The 13,372-nt window shown below is 48.4% G+C and overlaps 1 protein-coding gene across 1 annotated transcript; it reads right to left on the minus strand.

Annotated features, from left to right (window-relative positions):
- Positions 1-189: 189 nt before the first annotated feature.
- On the minus strand, positions 190-10,049 carry itgb7 (integrin, beta 7). The gene is made up of 16 exons (XM_060068404.1): positions 9,391-10,049; positions 8,320-8,423; positions 7,568-7,644; positions 6,553-6,742; positions 6,214-6,384; positions 5,549-5,790; positions 4,963-5,118; positions 4,454-4,549; positions 4,282-4,371; positions 3,856-4,011; positions 3,214-3,401; positions 2,238-2,455; positions 1,902-2,109; positions 1,555-1,745; positions 1,155-1,315; positions 190-533 (listed from the first exon to the last, which is right to left on the minus strand). The coding sequence occupies exons 2-16, from the start codon at positions 8,402-8,404 to the stop codon at positions 465-467; spliced, it is 2,298 nt and encodes a 765-aa protein (XP_059924387.1). The 5' UTR covers positions 8,405-8,423; positions 9,391-10,049; the 3' UTR covers positions 190-464.
- Positions 10,050-13,372: the final 3,323 nt, after the last annotated feature.

Below are 13,372 nucleotides of genomic sequence, written 5' to 3' on the forward strand. Positions count from 1 at the left end.
ATCACACATTATTAGTTATAAAAACTTGGAGCCGGACAAGAAGAAGTCACCTACAATTTTATTGTCAAAATAAAATGTATATTACATAGCCTACTAATATGAATCTGACTAGTTTACAAATACATATGAAAAACGGAATAGTCAGAAAGAAAACCTAAATGTAAAACAAAATGTAATATAGAAAACGTATTGAGTGAGACAACTGCTCGCTGGAATGAATCACTCATCATGCATATACAATGATGAGTGCAAAATAAAATGTATATTACATAGCCTACCAATATGAATCTGACTAGTTTACAAATACATATGAAAAACGGAATAGTCAGAAAGAAAACCTAAATGTAAAACAAAATGTAATATAGAAAAATCATATATATAAATATATATATATCAAAACAGTGAATTGTTTGAAAATGTTGCAGAGTGTATGGAGTGAGAGAACAGCTCGCCGGGTTGAATGATCACTCATCATCCATATGCAGGGGATTCATCACAGTGGTGGTGGCACCTTTGAACAAGGGATTGTGAGTCTGAAACAAAGAATTATAATACAGGTTAGGGTTCTTAAAGACACTCACCGGATGACATGAGGGGATCGGACAGAGACAGGTGATCAGACAGACAGGTCCGACCACATGGAAGGGTGTTCAGACGCATAGAGGTGATCAGACAGACAGGTGATAACACGCAGACAGGTGATCAGACACAAACAGCTGATCAGACAGACAGGTGATCATACAAACAGGTGATAACACACAGACAGGTGATCAGACACAAACAGCTGATCAGACAGACAGGTGATCAGCTGATCAGACATACAGGTGATTAGACAAACAGGTGATCAGACAAACAGGTGATCAGACATGGAAGGGTGTTAAGACACATACAGGTGATCAGACAGACAGGTGATAACACACAGACAGGTGATCAGACACAAACAGCTGATCAGACAGACAGGTGATCAGACAAACAGGTGATCAGACAGGTGATCAGGCACAAACAGCTGATCAGACATACAGGTGATCAGACAGACAGGTGATCAGACAGACAGATGATCAGACACAAACAGATGATCAGATAAACAGGTGATCAGACAAACAGGTGATGAGACACAAACAGGAGCATAATGGCAGCATAACATTGTGCCTCACCTCCTTCCAGTCGGTCTGCTGCTGGGATGCGACGAAGCTTTGGTACTCCCGGCGGTATCTGAGCTCGAGAAGCAGGCGGCTGATCAAGATGATCAACAGGCCGATGAAGAGGATTCCCGACACGGAGGTCCCGATGATCACCAAAGTCTTATCAATAGAACCTGGTCCAAGGATGATATCATTGATCAATCACACAACACCCAGCTCAATGTGTCACATGTGGAGCTTACAGAACGCGTGCGAGCCTCATAATCTGCCCACGATAAGAACAGCTCGGATACTTATATTATTTTAGTTTATGTTCAGAGTATTATGTTCTTATTATTTCTACGTCCACTTATTTTCACTTATTTTCTACGTCCATGCACTTAAAAATAAATTAAAAGTTAGCATTGCTCACTGGGCATTTCGGCGTAGCGGAGGTGGACGATGCCCTCTGGAGTCAGCGTCACGTCGTACAGGAAGGACTGGAAGCTGCAGTGGGCGTCCCGAAGCGCCTTCTTATGGCTCAACTCCGCCCCCTCACAGGGGACCCCGCAGGCCTCAGCGACCTCTTCCTTCTTGTGTTTGGAAAGGCACGTCACACACTTCCTGCAGACCCCCCCCAGAGAGGCACCCAGACTGGTCAGTCGGCGCAGGGCTGCGGTCGTCCTGATTCCACCGCGACGCCTTTAACCCTTAGAATGGTTTGCACTGAAAACCGGGACGATTGGAAGCTTTCCGTCTTTAGTTTCTATCCACACTCACTCGTATTTGGTGCAGTTGTTGGGAATGTGGGAGCAGTGGTCCCCGTCAAACCCGCCCTTGCAGACGCATCTGTTGCAGAGACATTCCCCGCTGCCGCTACAGGGTCTGCCTGCCGTCTGGCACCGGTCGGTGAGCGTGGAGCAGTCGCAGGCCTCCCCTCCGTAAGCGCCCGAGCAGCTACACTTCCCACAAACACACTTCCCGTTTCCTGAGGAACACAATGTGGCGTGCATGTATTCACCGCGATGGACACAGCGTATTTATGCATACTTCCTGTGCGTTCGGAGTTGTGCATTAATGTTCTTGTTGTCTGACTCGTGGTCAGGGCTCCCCTACCGCCACACAGCTGCTGGTTGCTTTTTGCGCAGTTGCTGTCGTCACACTCGCAGAATTGTCCGCTGAAGCTTCGCTGGCACGCACACTTGCCACACTCGCAGCTGCCGTGGCCACTGCACAGCTGAGAGGACCCGCCATGACGGCACTTCTCGTCGAGAGAGACATGGTCCTCACTCTGCTGGCAGTCACACGCCAGGCCCAGGAAGCCCGGGTCGCAGCTGAGGATCACACGACACACTGGTGAACACGGGTCATGAATGGAACCACGGGCAGAAGTTTGAAAGCTGATGGAGTGCTTGAGTTCAGGCTTCCTCACTAACCGTGCAAACAAGTTATAAACAAACATTCAAATATACATTAAGGGCATTGAGCAGACCCTTTTATCCAAAGCGACGCACAATGAGTACATTTTTCAGTAGAAATAGAAACCCTATATTGTGTCGGTAAAGTAAGGATAGAAACAAGGGCCAAGCCCTAACAATAGCTAGGTTAACATTCCCTGTATACAACAAAGATATCGAGGATAAGATGCTACACAAAGTAAGTACTATTTTTAAGTGCAAGGACATACAATAAGTGCGTACATTGAGTGCCAGGACGTACAACATACAATAAGTGTGTACATTAAGTGCCAGGACGTACAACATGTGTGGCAACATACAATAAGTGGGTAAGGTGAGTGCACTTGGCCCCTCTTACCCTTGGCCCACCCAGGTACCTGCCATGGCAAGTGCGTTAGGTGTCTGGGGGTTGGGGGGGGGGGGGGGGGGGGAACAAGTGAGTCTTGAGTCTTTTGAGGGAGCTGTTGAGCGCCTCTGCGGTCCTGACGTCGGCAGGGAGCTCGTTCCACCGCTGCTGTGACGAAAACGATGCCGTCGAGACAAGTGTCCCGTTTTTTTTTTTTCAAGTGGGGTACTGTTCAGCACATGTACTTCACCTTTCTCCCAGGGAACACAACAGCGTTGAGGAGCATTACCTGCATGTGCCGCAGTGCAGCGTGCCGTGACCGCTGCAGGAGGGAGACGCCTCCTCTACCGGGCCGCAGTCGCACTCGCACTTCATCTTCACCTCGACCTTCAGCTGCTCACTGATGCCCTGAACGGAGAGGTGGAACTTTGTCTGCTCCAGACACCTGGACATGTTCAGCTGGACGTAGAAATCCACCTGAGGAGGAGAATAGATGAGTGGTTAGGGTGGGGTTAGACTAATCTACCTGGAGGAGAATAGATGAGTGGTTAGGGTGGGGTTAGACTAATCTACCTGGAGGATAATAGATTAGTGGTTAGGGTGTAGACTTATCTACCTAGGGAGAATAGATTAGTGGTTAGGGTGTAGACTTATCTACCTAGGGAGAATAGATGAGTGGTTAGGGTGGATTATCAGAGGGGAGGTTGTGGGTTTGATCCCCAGGGTCTGTAATCAACCTGGAGGCAGAAATCTCTTGAAAAGGAAAGGAAACGTAGAAAGGAAGGGAGGAAAGGAAGCAAGGGAAGGGAGGGAGGAGAGGAAACAAGGAAAGGAAACAAGGAAATGAAGGGAGGAAAGGAAACAATGAAAGGAGACAAGGTTCCCAACAGACACCAGTCAGTAGTGGGAGGGCTCTCAAGGTGTGGCCCACCTGCTGGTTGATCTTGATGTCCTTGCACTCTGCTCTTTGGCTCCAGGGCCGAAGCCCGGGCGGGCCCGGGCTCGGGCTCGTGCAGTGGGCCTGGTAGGCCACCTCCAGCCCCTGGGGGGCGCCATGGTGCTCCAGGACCACGCTGGCGGAAAGGCTCTGCACACACAACACAGGACGGTCACTCTGCTACCTGGATGTGACAAGTGCTCACTCACGCACACACACACACACACACATGCACGAGTTTCAACAGAGGTCAGCCGAGCTTCACAGCCTGATGAAGGTGTTGGTCTACGTTCTATGCAGCTCTTAACTTGCTCTTAACTCCTTGGTTGTTCGTAATGTAAGATTCTTGATTTGTAGAGGGCCGCCTGGCCTTCAATGACAGAGGTATTGTTTGTGTATCGAGGGCTTTGGTATACGCACATTGTAAGCATTTTTGATGAGCTGAACCACATTGCTGGAATCGCTCTCCAGAACTCCGACCACAGACTGTGGGATCATTTTACTCAGTTCCTGTCCAGGGAGAAGATAAACCATTAAGACAGAAAAAGTGAATGAAAGCAACCGACTCTGAATGTTCGCTCTCTGGGATAACCTCATAAGCTGCAGAAATGTTTTTGGTGACGGCGAATATGAGCTGGATGTTGTTGGCGGTAAGGACCCGGGCCAGCTGTCCGATGGAGGGGTAATCCTGGAGGAGAAGAGAGACATCACACTGATTTATCTGGAGACAGAAGCTGGCCTGGTCCTTTGTTGGGAACACAACGTTGATGCTGAGTAGGGATCGACCAATATGTTTTTTTAGTACCGATACCGATTTTCTTTTCATCAGCCTTAGCCGATGGGCAATACGCCGATACCAATTTTCTTGAGCCAATATTTGGAGCCGATTTTCTCCCTCATTTGACATCATAAAAATGACGCAATGATGACAACAAATGTTACTAGTCTCAATTTAAAAAAGGAACATTTATTGAACTGTCATGCTGAAAATAAATAAATAAATAAATAAATAAAAGAATGCAGATCCGATAACGAGAAAAACAAGAAAACGCAAATATCGGCCGATATATCGGTCGATCACTAATGCTGAGGGACGCTTACGAATCGTGTCCCATCGTAGAGGCCGCTCGGAGAGAGGTGGCAGTGGCCGTCTGGAGGCTCGCTGAGGCCGGCAAGACGCCCGTCCCCCGCCATGTGGAACGTGTCGTCAGACGTGTACACCAGGATCTTGGTCCCGTTGTCCCAGCCAATCACGTCCTGCCCGCAGAACCACAGGAAGTAAACAAACAGCTATGGAGTGGGACCAGAGAGGAGGGAGAGTGGGGAGAAAAGGTAGAGGAGAGGAGGGAGAGGGGGGAGAAGAGGGAGAGGAGAGGAGGGAGAGGGGGGAGAGGGGGGAGAGGAGGGAGAGGGGGGAGAGGAGGAGAGGGGGGAGAGGGGGGATGAAGGAAAGGGGGAGAGGAGGGAGAGTCGGAGAGCGGGGAGAGGGGGGAGGGGGCCCCCAGAAGTCCTCATGGGAAAGCGGGTGTGATGTGTGGTGTGACATGTGATGTGTGACGTGATGTGATGTGTTATATGATGTGTTACGTAACGTGATGTGTTCTGTGATATGTGTTAACTGATGTGATGTGTGATGTGATGTGTTATGTGTGGTGTGTGTTATGTGATGTGTTATGTTGTGCGTTACCTTGCAGACCGCGGCTTGCATGATGGCGTCAAAGCCTGACTCGGGTGAGTCCAGGTTGGCAGAGATCCTCTGCCCGATGACCTTTTTCTCGAAAGCTGCAGTGTCTGTTGTGAGGTTGAGGAGGTTCTGGAAGCTGAAGGCCGGCTGGCAGGAGGTGCCTCGGTGCGGACTGGGATCCCTCCTCTTCCTCTTCATCTGACTCACGTACGGCAACGCCACCTTGTCCACAAAGGACCCAAATCCTAAAATAAAGGAGCAAGCAGGAGACTGTCTCACATCGAGGTCTCGTCACAAAGCAGAGATCTGGTAGTCTTGCTAATGCCAGACCAAGATCAATCGTAGATTGCACGTTGGTCTGGAGAAGCTGCTGTCATTTTCTTCAGCACAAGAGGCGTGATCAACGGGCCTAGTTCAAATGACTCTGTACGCGATTGGCTGCTTGCCGTCGCTTACCTGTCGTCATTGTGTTAAACCAGCCAATAGTGCGCCAAGGGGAAAAGCCAGCTTGGTGATTGGCTCCCGCAAAAACGGATCGGAAGCAGAGAGAAATGTATCGCTCTTCTCCAGACCCTTGTGCAGGGGCGAACTCGAATCACCGGCAGAATGGGCAGGGGGCTACCCAGTCCAGAGGTCTGGAGAACCAGGAGCTCCACGTCTGAGCTCACCTATCCGCAGTTTCTTGGTGAAGCTCTGCAGAGTGCGGACCATGTCCTGACTCAGCTTCTTGATCATGTCCAGGTCGTCCCCCATGGAGAAGGACAGGTCCATGAGGTAGTAGAGGTCGATGGGGTAACCCTCGGCCCGCCTGAACGACACCTTGAAGGTTTGTGGAACTCCTAAGATCGGTTGAAAGAAAAAGCATGAAGGAAATGGACAACATGACAAGGACGAAACACAAGGCCCACAGCCCTATCTATGTCACCCCCTCCTTTTTAAAAAAACATAAACAACTTAAAAACAGCATTTAGCATTTTGGTGTGTTTCTCTGGGACGACCGTACTCACCCACTCTGAGCTGAAAGTCTATCTGTTGGGGTCGGAGCTGGATAATGTCGTCAGAAGCGCTCAGCTCTTTGTCCTTCATGAGGAGTGCCTCGTCCGTCTCAGGGTGGTAGGGCTCTTTACAGCCTCTGCTGGTGAGCGCCTCTTTGGCATCGCAGCGCCTCTCGCTGGGCTCCCCGGCCTGCAGGAAGCCCTGGAACCACAGGGACCACGAGAGGAACGGAGTCACCCTGGGACCCCTGGATCAACGACTCGCTCTTTGGACGGAGCTCCAGATCGGATCCACGTTCAGTAAGGGGGGCGACCGTTAAAATGAAGCTGAGCTTTTATTACCAGTGCATCGTAAAAAGCTTGACATCCATGTTATTGACTCCTCTGTTTATCTCTTCATCTCCTCCATCTGACTACGCCCCAATGAATGCGCATGTTTATAGGTCATTTGATCTGGGTCTCGATAGTTCTACAATATATTTGCCGTGTTAACAAGTTTAAAACTCAACCGCTAATCTGGTACTGACAGATTGATAATATTAATATATGCATCTATGTATGTGTATGCGAATATGCATGTGTATGCGTATATATATATATATATATATATATATATATATATATATATATATATATATATATATGTTTATATATATTTGTCTGTGTATGCATGTATGTGTATGTATGTGTGTATTCGTGTGTGTGTATATGTGTGTGTATATGTGTGTGTGTGTGTATGTGTGTGTGTGTGTGTGTGTGTGTGTGTGTGTGTGTGTGTGTGTGTGTGCATTTGTGTGGGTGTGCATCTCTATACAAGTTCCACAGCCCAAACCACAACATAAACTGCCAGAGCGTTTCTCTTGCGACGCGTGGGAGAACCAGCATGCTTACGACGTCTTCACGTCGATCCAGGATCCAGCCCCACGAACGACTCCTGTGAGTCCTGTCCGTACGTCGAGCCAACAGAAAGACCCTGTGATGGACCGTGATGTCCCAGCTCTGCTGGAGGACTACTAGACCCTCTCACCTTCGCGGAGCACCAGGCACAGCCCGGGCTCTGGATGCACTCGCTGCAGCTCGGCCTGGGGACGCACGTCTTGGCTCCTGACGCACACACACAGATGGGAGTTCAGCAGCAGAGACAATGGCTGTGTTCGAAATCGTTCCCTATCACGGATGTAGTGCACTATGTAGGGTGCTCGCCATTTTGCAGTGGTGTTCGAATTCTCAGTGGTTAATTTCATTCACTATGTCGGGGGCATAAAATACCCAAGATTTGAGTGCACATACGATCCCTACATGTTACTCCCGTATACCACAATGCAATGCGGTTGTTCATAAATGTTCAGCGTAGTGTCCGTATTCTCGTTTGTTCGTTCCCTACATAGTGCACTGTATCATAAACCCTATATAGGGCATTGTGAGTGAGTGAATAGGGAACGATTTTGAACACAGCTAATATCAGAATCAGAATATCTTTATTGTCATTGCAAAGGGTACAACGAAATCAAAATGCAATCCAGACGGTGAGAGTCACAAGAATTTTTTTAATATATATATATAAATATATAGAAAATGTATATGTACAAAAAAAGATAAAATATACACATAACAAATAAGGATAAAAAATACAGATAAATAAGAATAGCAGCTGAGGTAAACGGTATTGCACAGTAGTGTTGTCCAGTTTTTTAATAGTGCAAATTGCTTCATTCAGGGTGCTTGTGAAAGAATGTGAATATGCAGCGCATAACAGTGAGGTGTGGCCGGTCCGCTCACCCAGAACTCCTCCCAGCGGGTGCAGAAGTGGCAGAAGGATTGACAGCAGAACCATCTGACTTTCCGCGGGCCCACGGACGAACATCCTCCAGGGAACCTGAGGCCTGGCCGTCAACAACGCTTTCACTTCCTTACCATTTAATACAAAGTTTAATCTCTTACAAACAGGGCTCTCACACACACACACGCACACACGCACGCACGCACGCACGCACGCACGCACGCACGCACGCGCACACACACACGCACACACACACACACACACACACACACACACACACACACACACACACACACACACACACACACACACACACACACACACACACACACACACACACACACACACTCTCTATCTCGTGTTTCTAGAATGTAGCACTTAAAGCAGTTGCTTTGCAAATTTTCTTGCACTTTTTGGCTTGTGACTCCCTTGTTGAATACCCCTATTGTAAGGCACTCTGGTAAAAAGCTTCAGCCTAATGTGTGTCATGTAGTAAGGTCTGCTACAAAGCTGCAAGTGAAGAGCCACAAACCCAGGCCGCATGGGCCTGGCTGCTCAGCGGCTGTGGTCGGGCGCAACGAGCTGTTCTGGGAAATCACTTAGTTCACTACTAAAACCTCTAAATAGTAAAAATATATAGTAAAATATATAGTATATTAGGATTAATCATTTAATTTAAAGATGCATTTAAATATTTATCAAAATGCATGATCACCCATTTTGCGTAAAGTTAATCCTTTGCATTTTATTAATTTTAATAGTTTAGATCAATTAAAGTCAGTCAAAGACCTATTCAAAATCTCGACAAATTGGTGCTTGATTTCAACATATTTAGAGACATATTACATGAACATTTAATGCATTTAGCAGACGCTTTTAGTACATATGGTTATATGTTTTATTTAATTAGTAAGACTACATCACAAGCTGTATCCTGAATCCTCCTAAAACCTTTTGCTCTCTCATCTTATCCCTAAGTTGAAGATTTAAAACAAGGTACCTGTTATTCACCTTAGCATAAATAAACTAAACTAAACTAAAACTAAACTAAAGGAATAAAAGTCTCTCACCTGTGGGCGAGATGTGATGTGAACGTGCTGTAATCTCAAGGTGCTTCCTCCTACCAAAGATCTCGTTTGCCTAGAGGGCGACGCTGAGCTAAACCGACCCACGCCTTTCTGACACAATCTGATTTCCACTTCTGTGCACCAATCAGGCTCACTTTTCAGAGTATCTAGTCGTGTCTTTTTACTTGGAAATCCTGATCAATTTTAAAGGTGCAGGCTTCTTACAAATGCAAGTATGTGTGAAGATGGATCAAATGATGAGATACAGACAGGCAGCAACCCAACCCAGAGGAAACACAGCACTTGTTGAACAAGCACCGCTAGAAAAGGGAAACAGCTCAAAGCAGCAGCCCCCTAGATCAACATTCATGCTCTGTGGTCTGCTGGTTCCAGGCACCCTGAACTTCTCCCTGTTGCTGTTACTAACGCTGTTTTTTTTCAATGGGGGCGTTAGTTCTGAACTAAAGAGGTTGTTATCTCTCATACAATACAAAGTTTGTTCGTTACAACAGATAAGATACACACTAACCTACACGGGTAGTAGTACGATTAGAGAAACACACATATCTGGATATCCCCCCTGAACTAGACATTCCTTGCTCAACCAATCCCACAACTCCTTTCCCAAAGAGTACTGTAGCTGGGAAATCCAGCTACAAAGGACTTATTGGGTGTCAAGCAACGAAGTTGCGAGACAACCTATTGTTCTTTTTGGTTTTGTTTGTAATTTTCCAGACTTCTATTTTGTATTACTGTCAATGTTGTTTTATGATAAAAGGCATTAAAAATGCTAAACTATTCAACCGACACCAACTCTCTTCGTGAGTCATTTAGTGTGTTAACTTCTCAAGGACCTGGACTGATGCTAGCATCCTATTTACCCATTCCAGCTAAGAGCACAGGTGCTACATTACCACTGACATTCACATTGGGTGCACTCACACTAGGCCATCTGGCCGTGGCCGTGTGGCCGTTTTCACACCTAACCGTGCTCAAATGGCCCTATTGTTCTCTGGCCTGCGTGTGTCGGCTCATTAGCATCTGTACCGTAGCGGCCCGTGCCGTAGCAGCACACCTCTCCCAAGTGGCCAAATTGGCCCGGCCTGGCCAGACTGGCCACACTCACACTGGCAGATTTGAGCACGGTTAGGTGCTAAAACGGCCACGGCCACGGCCAGATGGCCTAGTGTGAGTGCACCTAAGAGTCCTTTTGAGTGAGTCCATGCTCAAAAAGAAGCCACTTCTTGAAGTGCACCTCCTTGATCACTGGGAGGAGCAAATGAGCAAGTTCAGAACATTGTTGCTAATAAGCTGCCTAAGCAATGTAAAAAAGACTCAATGAACAACAGTTGCTTTGTATCAAAAGGTTCACTAACAGTGTGTGCAAATCATTTCCGCTGAAGAAAGATCCTATCAAAGTGCAGCTTTCTGCAGGCCCACATGGTTTGTGGGTGACAGACATCACAGCATGCCTCACCATTGGTTACCGCGAAGGACAACTTTGTCACCCAGACCAACATACAGAAATACACCACACGACCACAGCAGACAACAGACACAACAGAAAACAGACAGCAGACAGCAGACAACAGACAGACAGTATACAGTAGACAACAGACTACAGACACAACAAATAACAGACAGACAGCCGACAGCAGACCACAGACAACAGACAGCAGACAGCAGACAATAGACTACAGACTACAGACTACAGACACAACGGAGTCCGGACAACAGCAGACAACAGAGAGAGCAGACTACAGACAGCAGACAACAGACAGCCAGCGGACAACAGACAACAGACAGACACAGCGGGTCAGACTACAACAGTAAGTAGGCAGCAGCAGTCAGATAAACGTGAGTCCCTAGCCAAGGCTGTGTACAGATTTCCTAAGTGGCAGGGGCAGCTCTGTGTTTGTGTCGCTGGAGGAGGGGGTCGGGGGAAGGGTAATCCTGCTTGGCTCGTGGGACAGTGTTAGACCCGTCTGTAATGAACAAGCCCGATCAATAGACACACAGGAGTTCTACTCACGCCAAAACTCTTCCTCCTGCTCCTCCTCTCAGTGTTCTGACTCCTCCTCCTCCACCCCCTCTCATTGGTCTGACTCCTCCTCCTCCTCCTCCTCTCAGCGGTCTGACTCCTCCTCCTCTCAGCAGTCTGACTCCTCCTCCTCCTCTCAGCGGTCTGACTCCTCCTCCTCCTCTCAGCGGTCTGACTCCTCCTCCTCTCAGCAGTCTGACTCCTCCTCCTCCTCTCAGCGGTCTGACTCCTCCTCCTCCTCCCCCTCTCATTGGTCTGACTCCTCCTCCTCCTCCCCCTCTCATTGGTCTGACTCCTCCTCCTCCTCCCCCTCTCATTGGTCTGACTCCTCATCCTCCTCCTCCTCCTCCTCTCAGCGATCTGCTTCCTCCTCCTCTCAACGGCCCGACTCCTCCGCCTCTTAGCGGTCTGACTCCTCCTCCTCCTCCTCTCAGCGGTCTGACTCCTCCTCCCCCTCCTCTCAACGGCCTGACTCCTCCTCCTCCAAGCGGTCTGACTCTATGACGTATGCAAACGGTCTCGCTTCCTTTAATTCTCGACGCACATCAACGTTTAGGAACCGCAGACGGGAAACGATCTTAAAAAGGATAGCAGTGTGAACGAGCAGGAAACTATGTAACACTCTGACAGGAACGAGAGACCACAAATGTTACGAGCTCAGTAGAGGGAAACAAAAGGGGTTTGTGTGAAGAACACAACTAATCGAATCGCCTCCTCTTCTCCTCATCTCCACAGACTCACTGCCCCATGGCGTTCATACATGAGCTGATGACTCATCTGTACCCAATAAGTACCTGAGCCACCAAACCCTGCTATAAATGAAGCCAAAGTTGGTGATTGATACACATTGGCAACACGGTGTTGGATAATCATTCAAGTAATAAAGCTGTTGTCCCGTTTCTTCTATCTCTTCCCAGCTATAACATGTTTGATTGAGAATACGCCAGCCTGCCTTACTCCCAGCGGCCGCTGGGGGGCAGTAGCCCCCGTCGCTCCCCCTGGCAGCTTGTGTGTTTGGCTCGGTCGGAGGCGCAGAGGAACGGTTGAGGCTTTGGCCTCACAAATCATGCACTAAAACTGTCGGTGCAAATTTTGTTAGATTTTATAGCAGTTTAATCAGCTCAATGAATCTTTTAATGGGCTGATATTTCAGAGCACAAATGGCAAAGGCTGTGATAAATTGTGTGTTGGGGGAGGGCCCTCTCCTTCACTCTCTCTCTGGCCTTTGAGTTACAAACTACACCTATTGTTGGGGGGCACATTACCCCCCACCCCGCTAGTGGACCGGACATTATGGAGATCAATCCTGTAGCATTCCAGGGGCATTCTAACAAGATTATTCCCAAGAAGTTAAAGAGTGAGCCTTTCAATTGGCTGGTCATCCTAAAAGGTTTGTCACCCGGTTGTTACACAGAGCTGCATCTTACGCTGGTGCCTCCCTCTCCTCCCCCTCTCCTCCCCCTCCCCCTCCCTCTTTCCCTCTCCATCATCCCCCTCTCCACCCCCTCCTTCTCCTCTCTCCTCCTCCTCCCCCTTCTGGTGGATTCCACTATTCTTCATGTACCCCCCCCCTCCCCCCTACACACACCCTGTAGCCAGCTCTATGGCTCTCTGCATCCTCCTCCTCCTGGTTCTTTAGCTCTAGTTCCTGACCTTCATCTCCCTATCTCTATCTACTCGCTGCCCTGGGGGGCGGCCGAGGCTGAAGGCTAAAGTAATGGAATGCAGAATCAACACGGCGGTGACATTTTGGACACAACCTACCTGCTTCCCGTGCCACTTCTCACAAACGCACGCACACAAACGCACGGCATGGATGCTCACACATACACACACGCATGCAATTGCACGCACACCATGCAAACACAACCCCGACCCACACACACACATACACAAACATGGATACACGCACACATTCACACGCACGCACGCACACACACACGA

Source organism: Gadus macrocephalus, chromosome 13 (assembly GCF_031168955.1).
Source record: "Gadus macrocephalus chromosome 13, ASM3116895v1".
In the NCBI taxonomy this organism is placed as follows: domain Eukaryota; kingdom Metazoa; phylum Chordata; class Actinopteri; order Gadiformes; family Gadidae; genus Gadus; species Gadus macrocephalus.

Excerpts from the sequence above, each read along its gene's own strand:
- itgb7 (XM_060068404.1), bottom strand. The coding sequence starts at position 8,404 with ATGTTCGTCCGTGGGCCCGCGGAAAGTCAGATGGTTCTGCTGTCAATC. Across the intron at positions 6,385-6,552 it reads AGACTTTCAGCTCAGAGTGG|GAGTTCCACAAACCTTCAAG; the intron begins GTGAGTACGGTC and ends AACCGATCTTAG. Across the intron at positions 4,372-4,453 it reads ACATTTCTGCAGCTTATGAG|GAACTGAGTAAAATGATCCC; the intron begins GTTATCCCAGAG and ends CTCCCTGGACAG.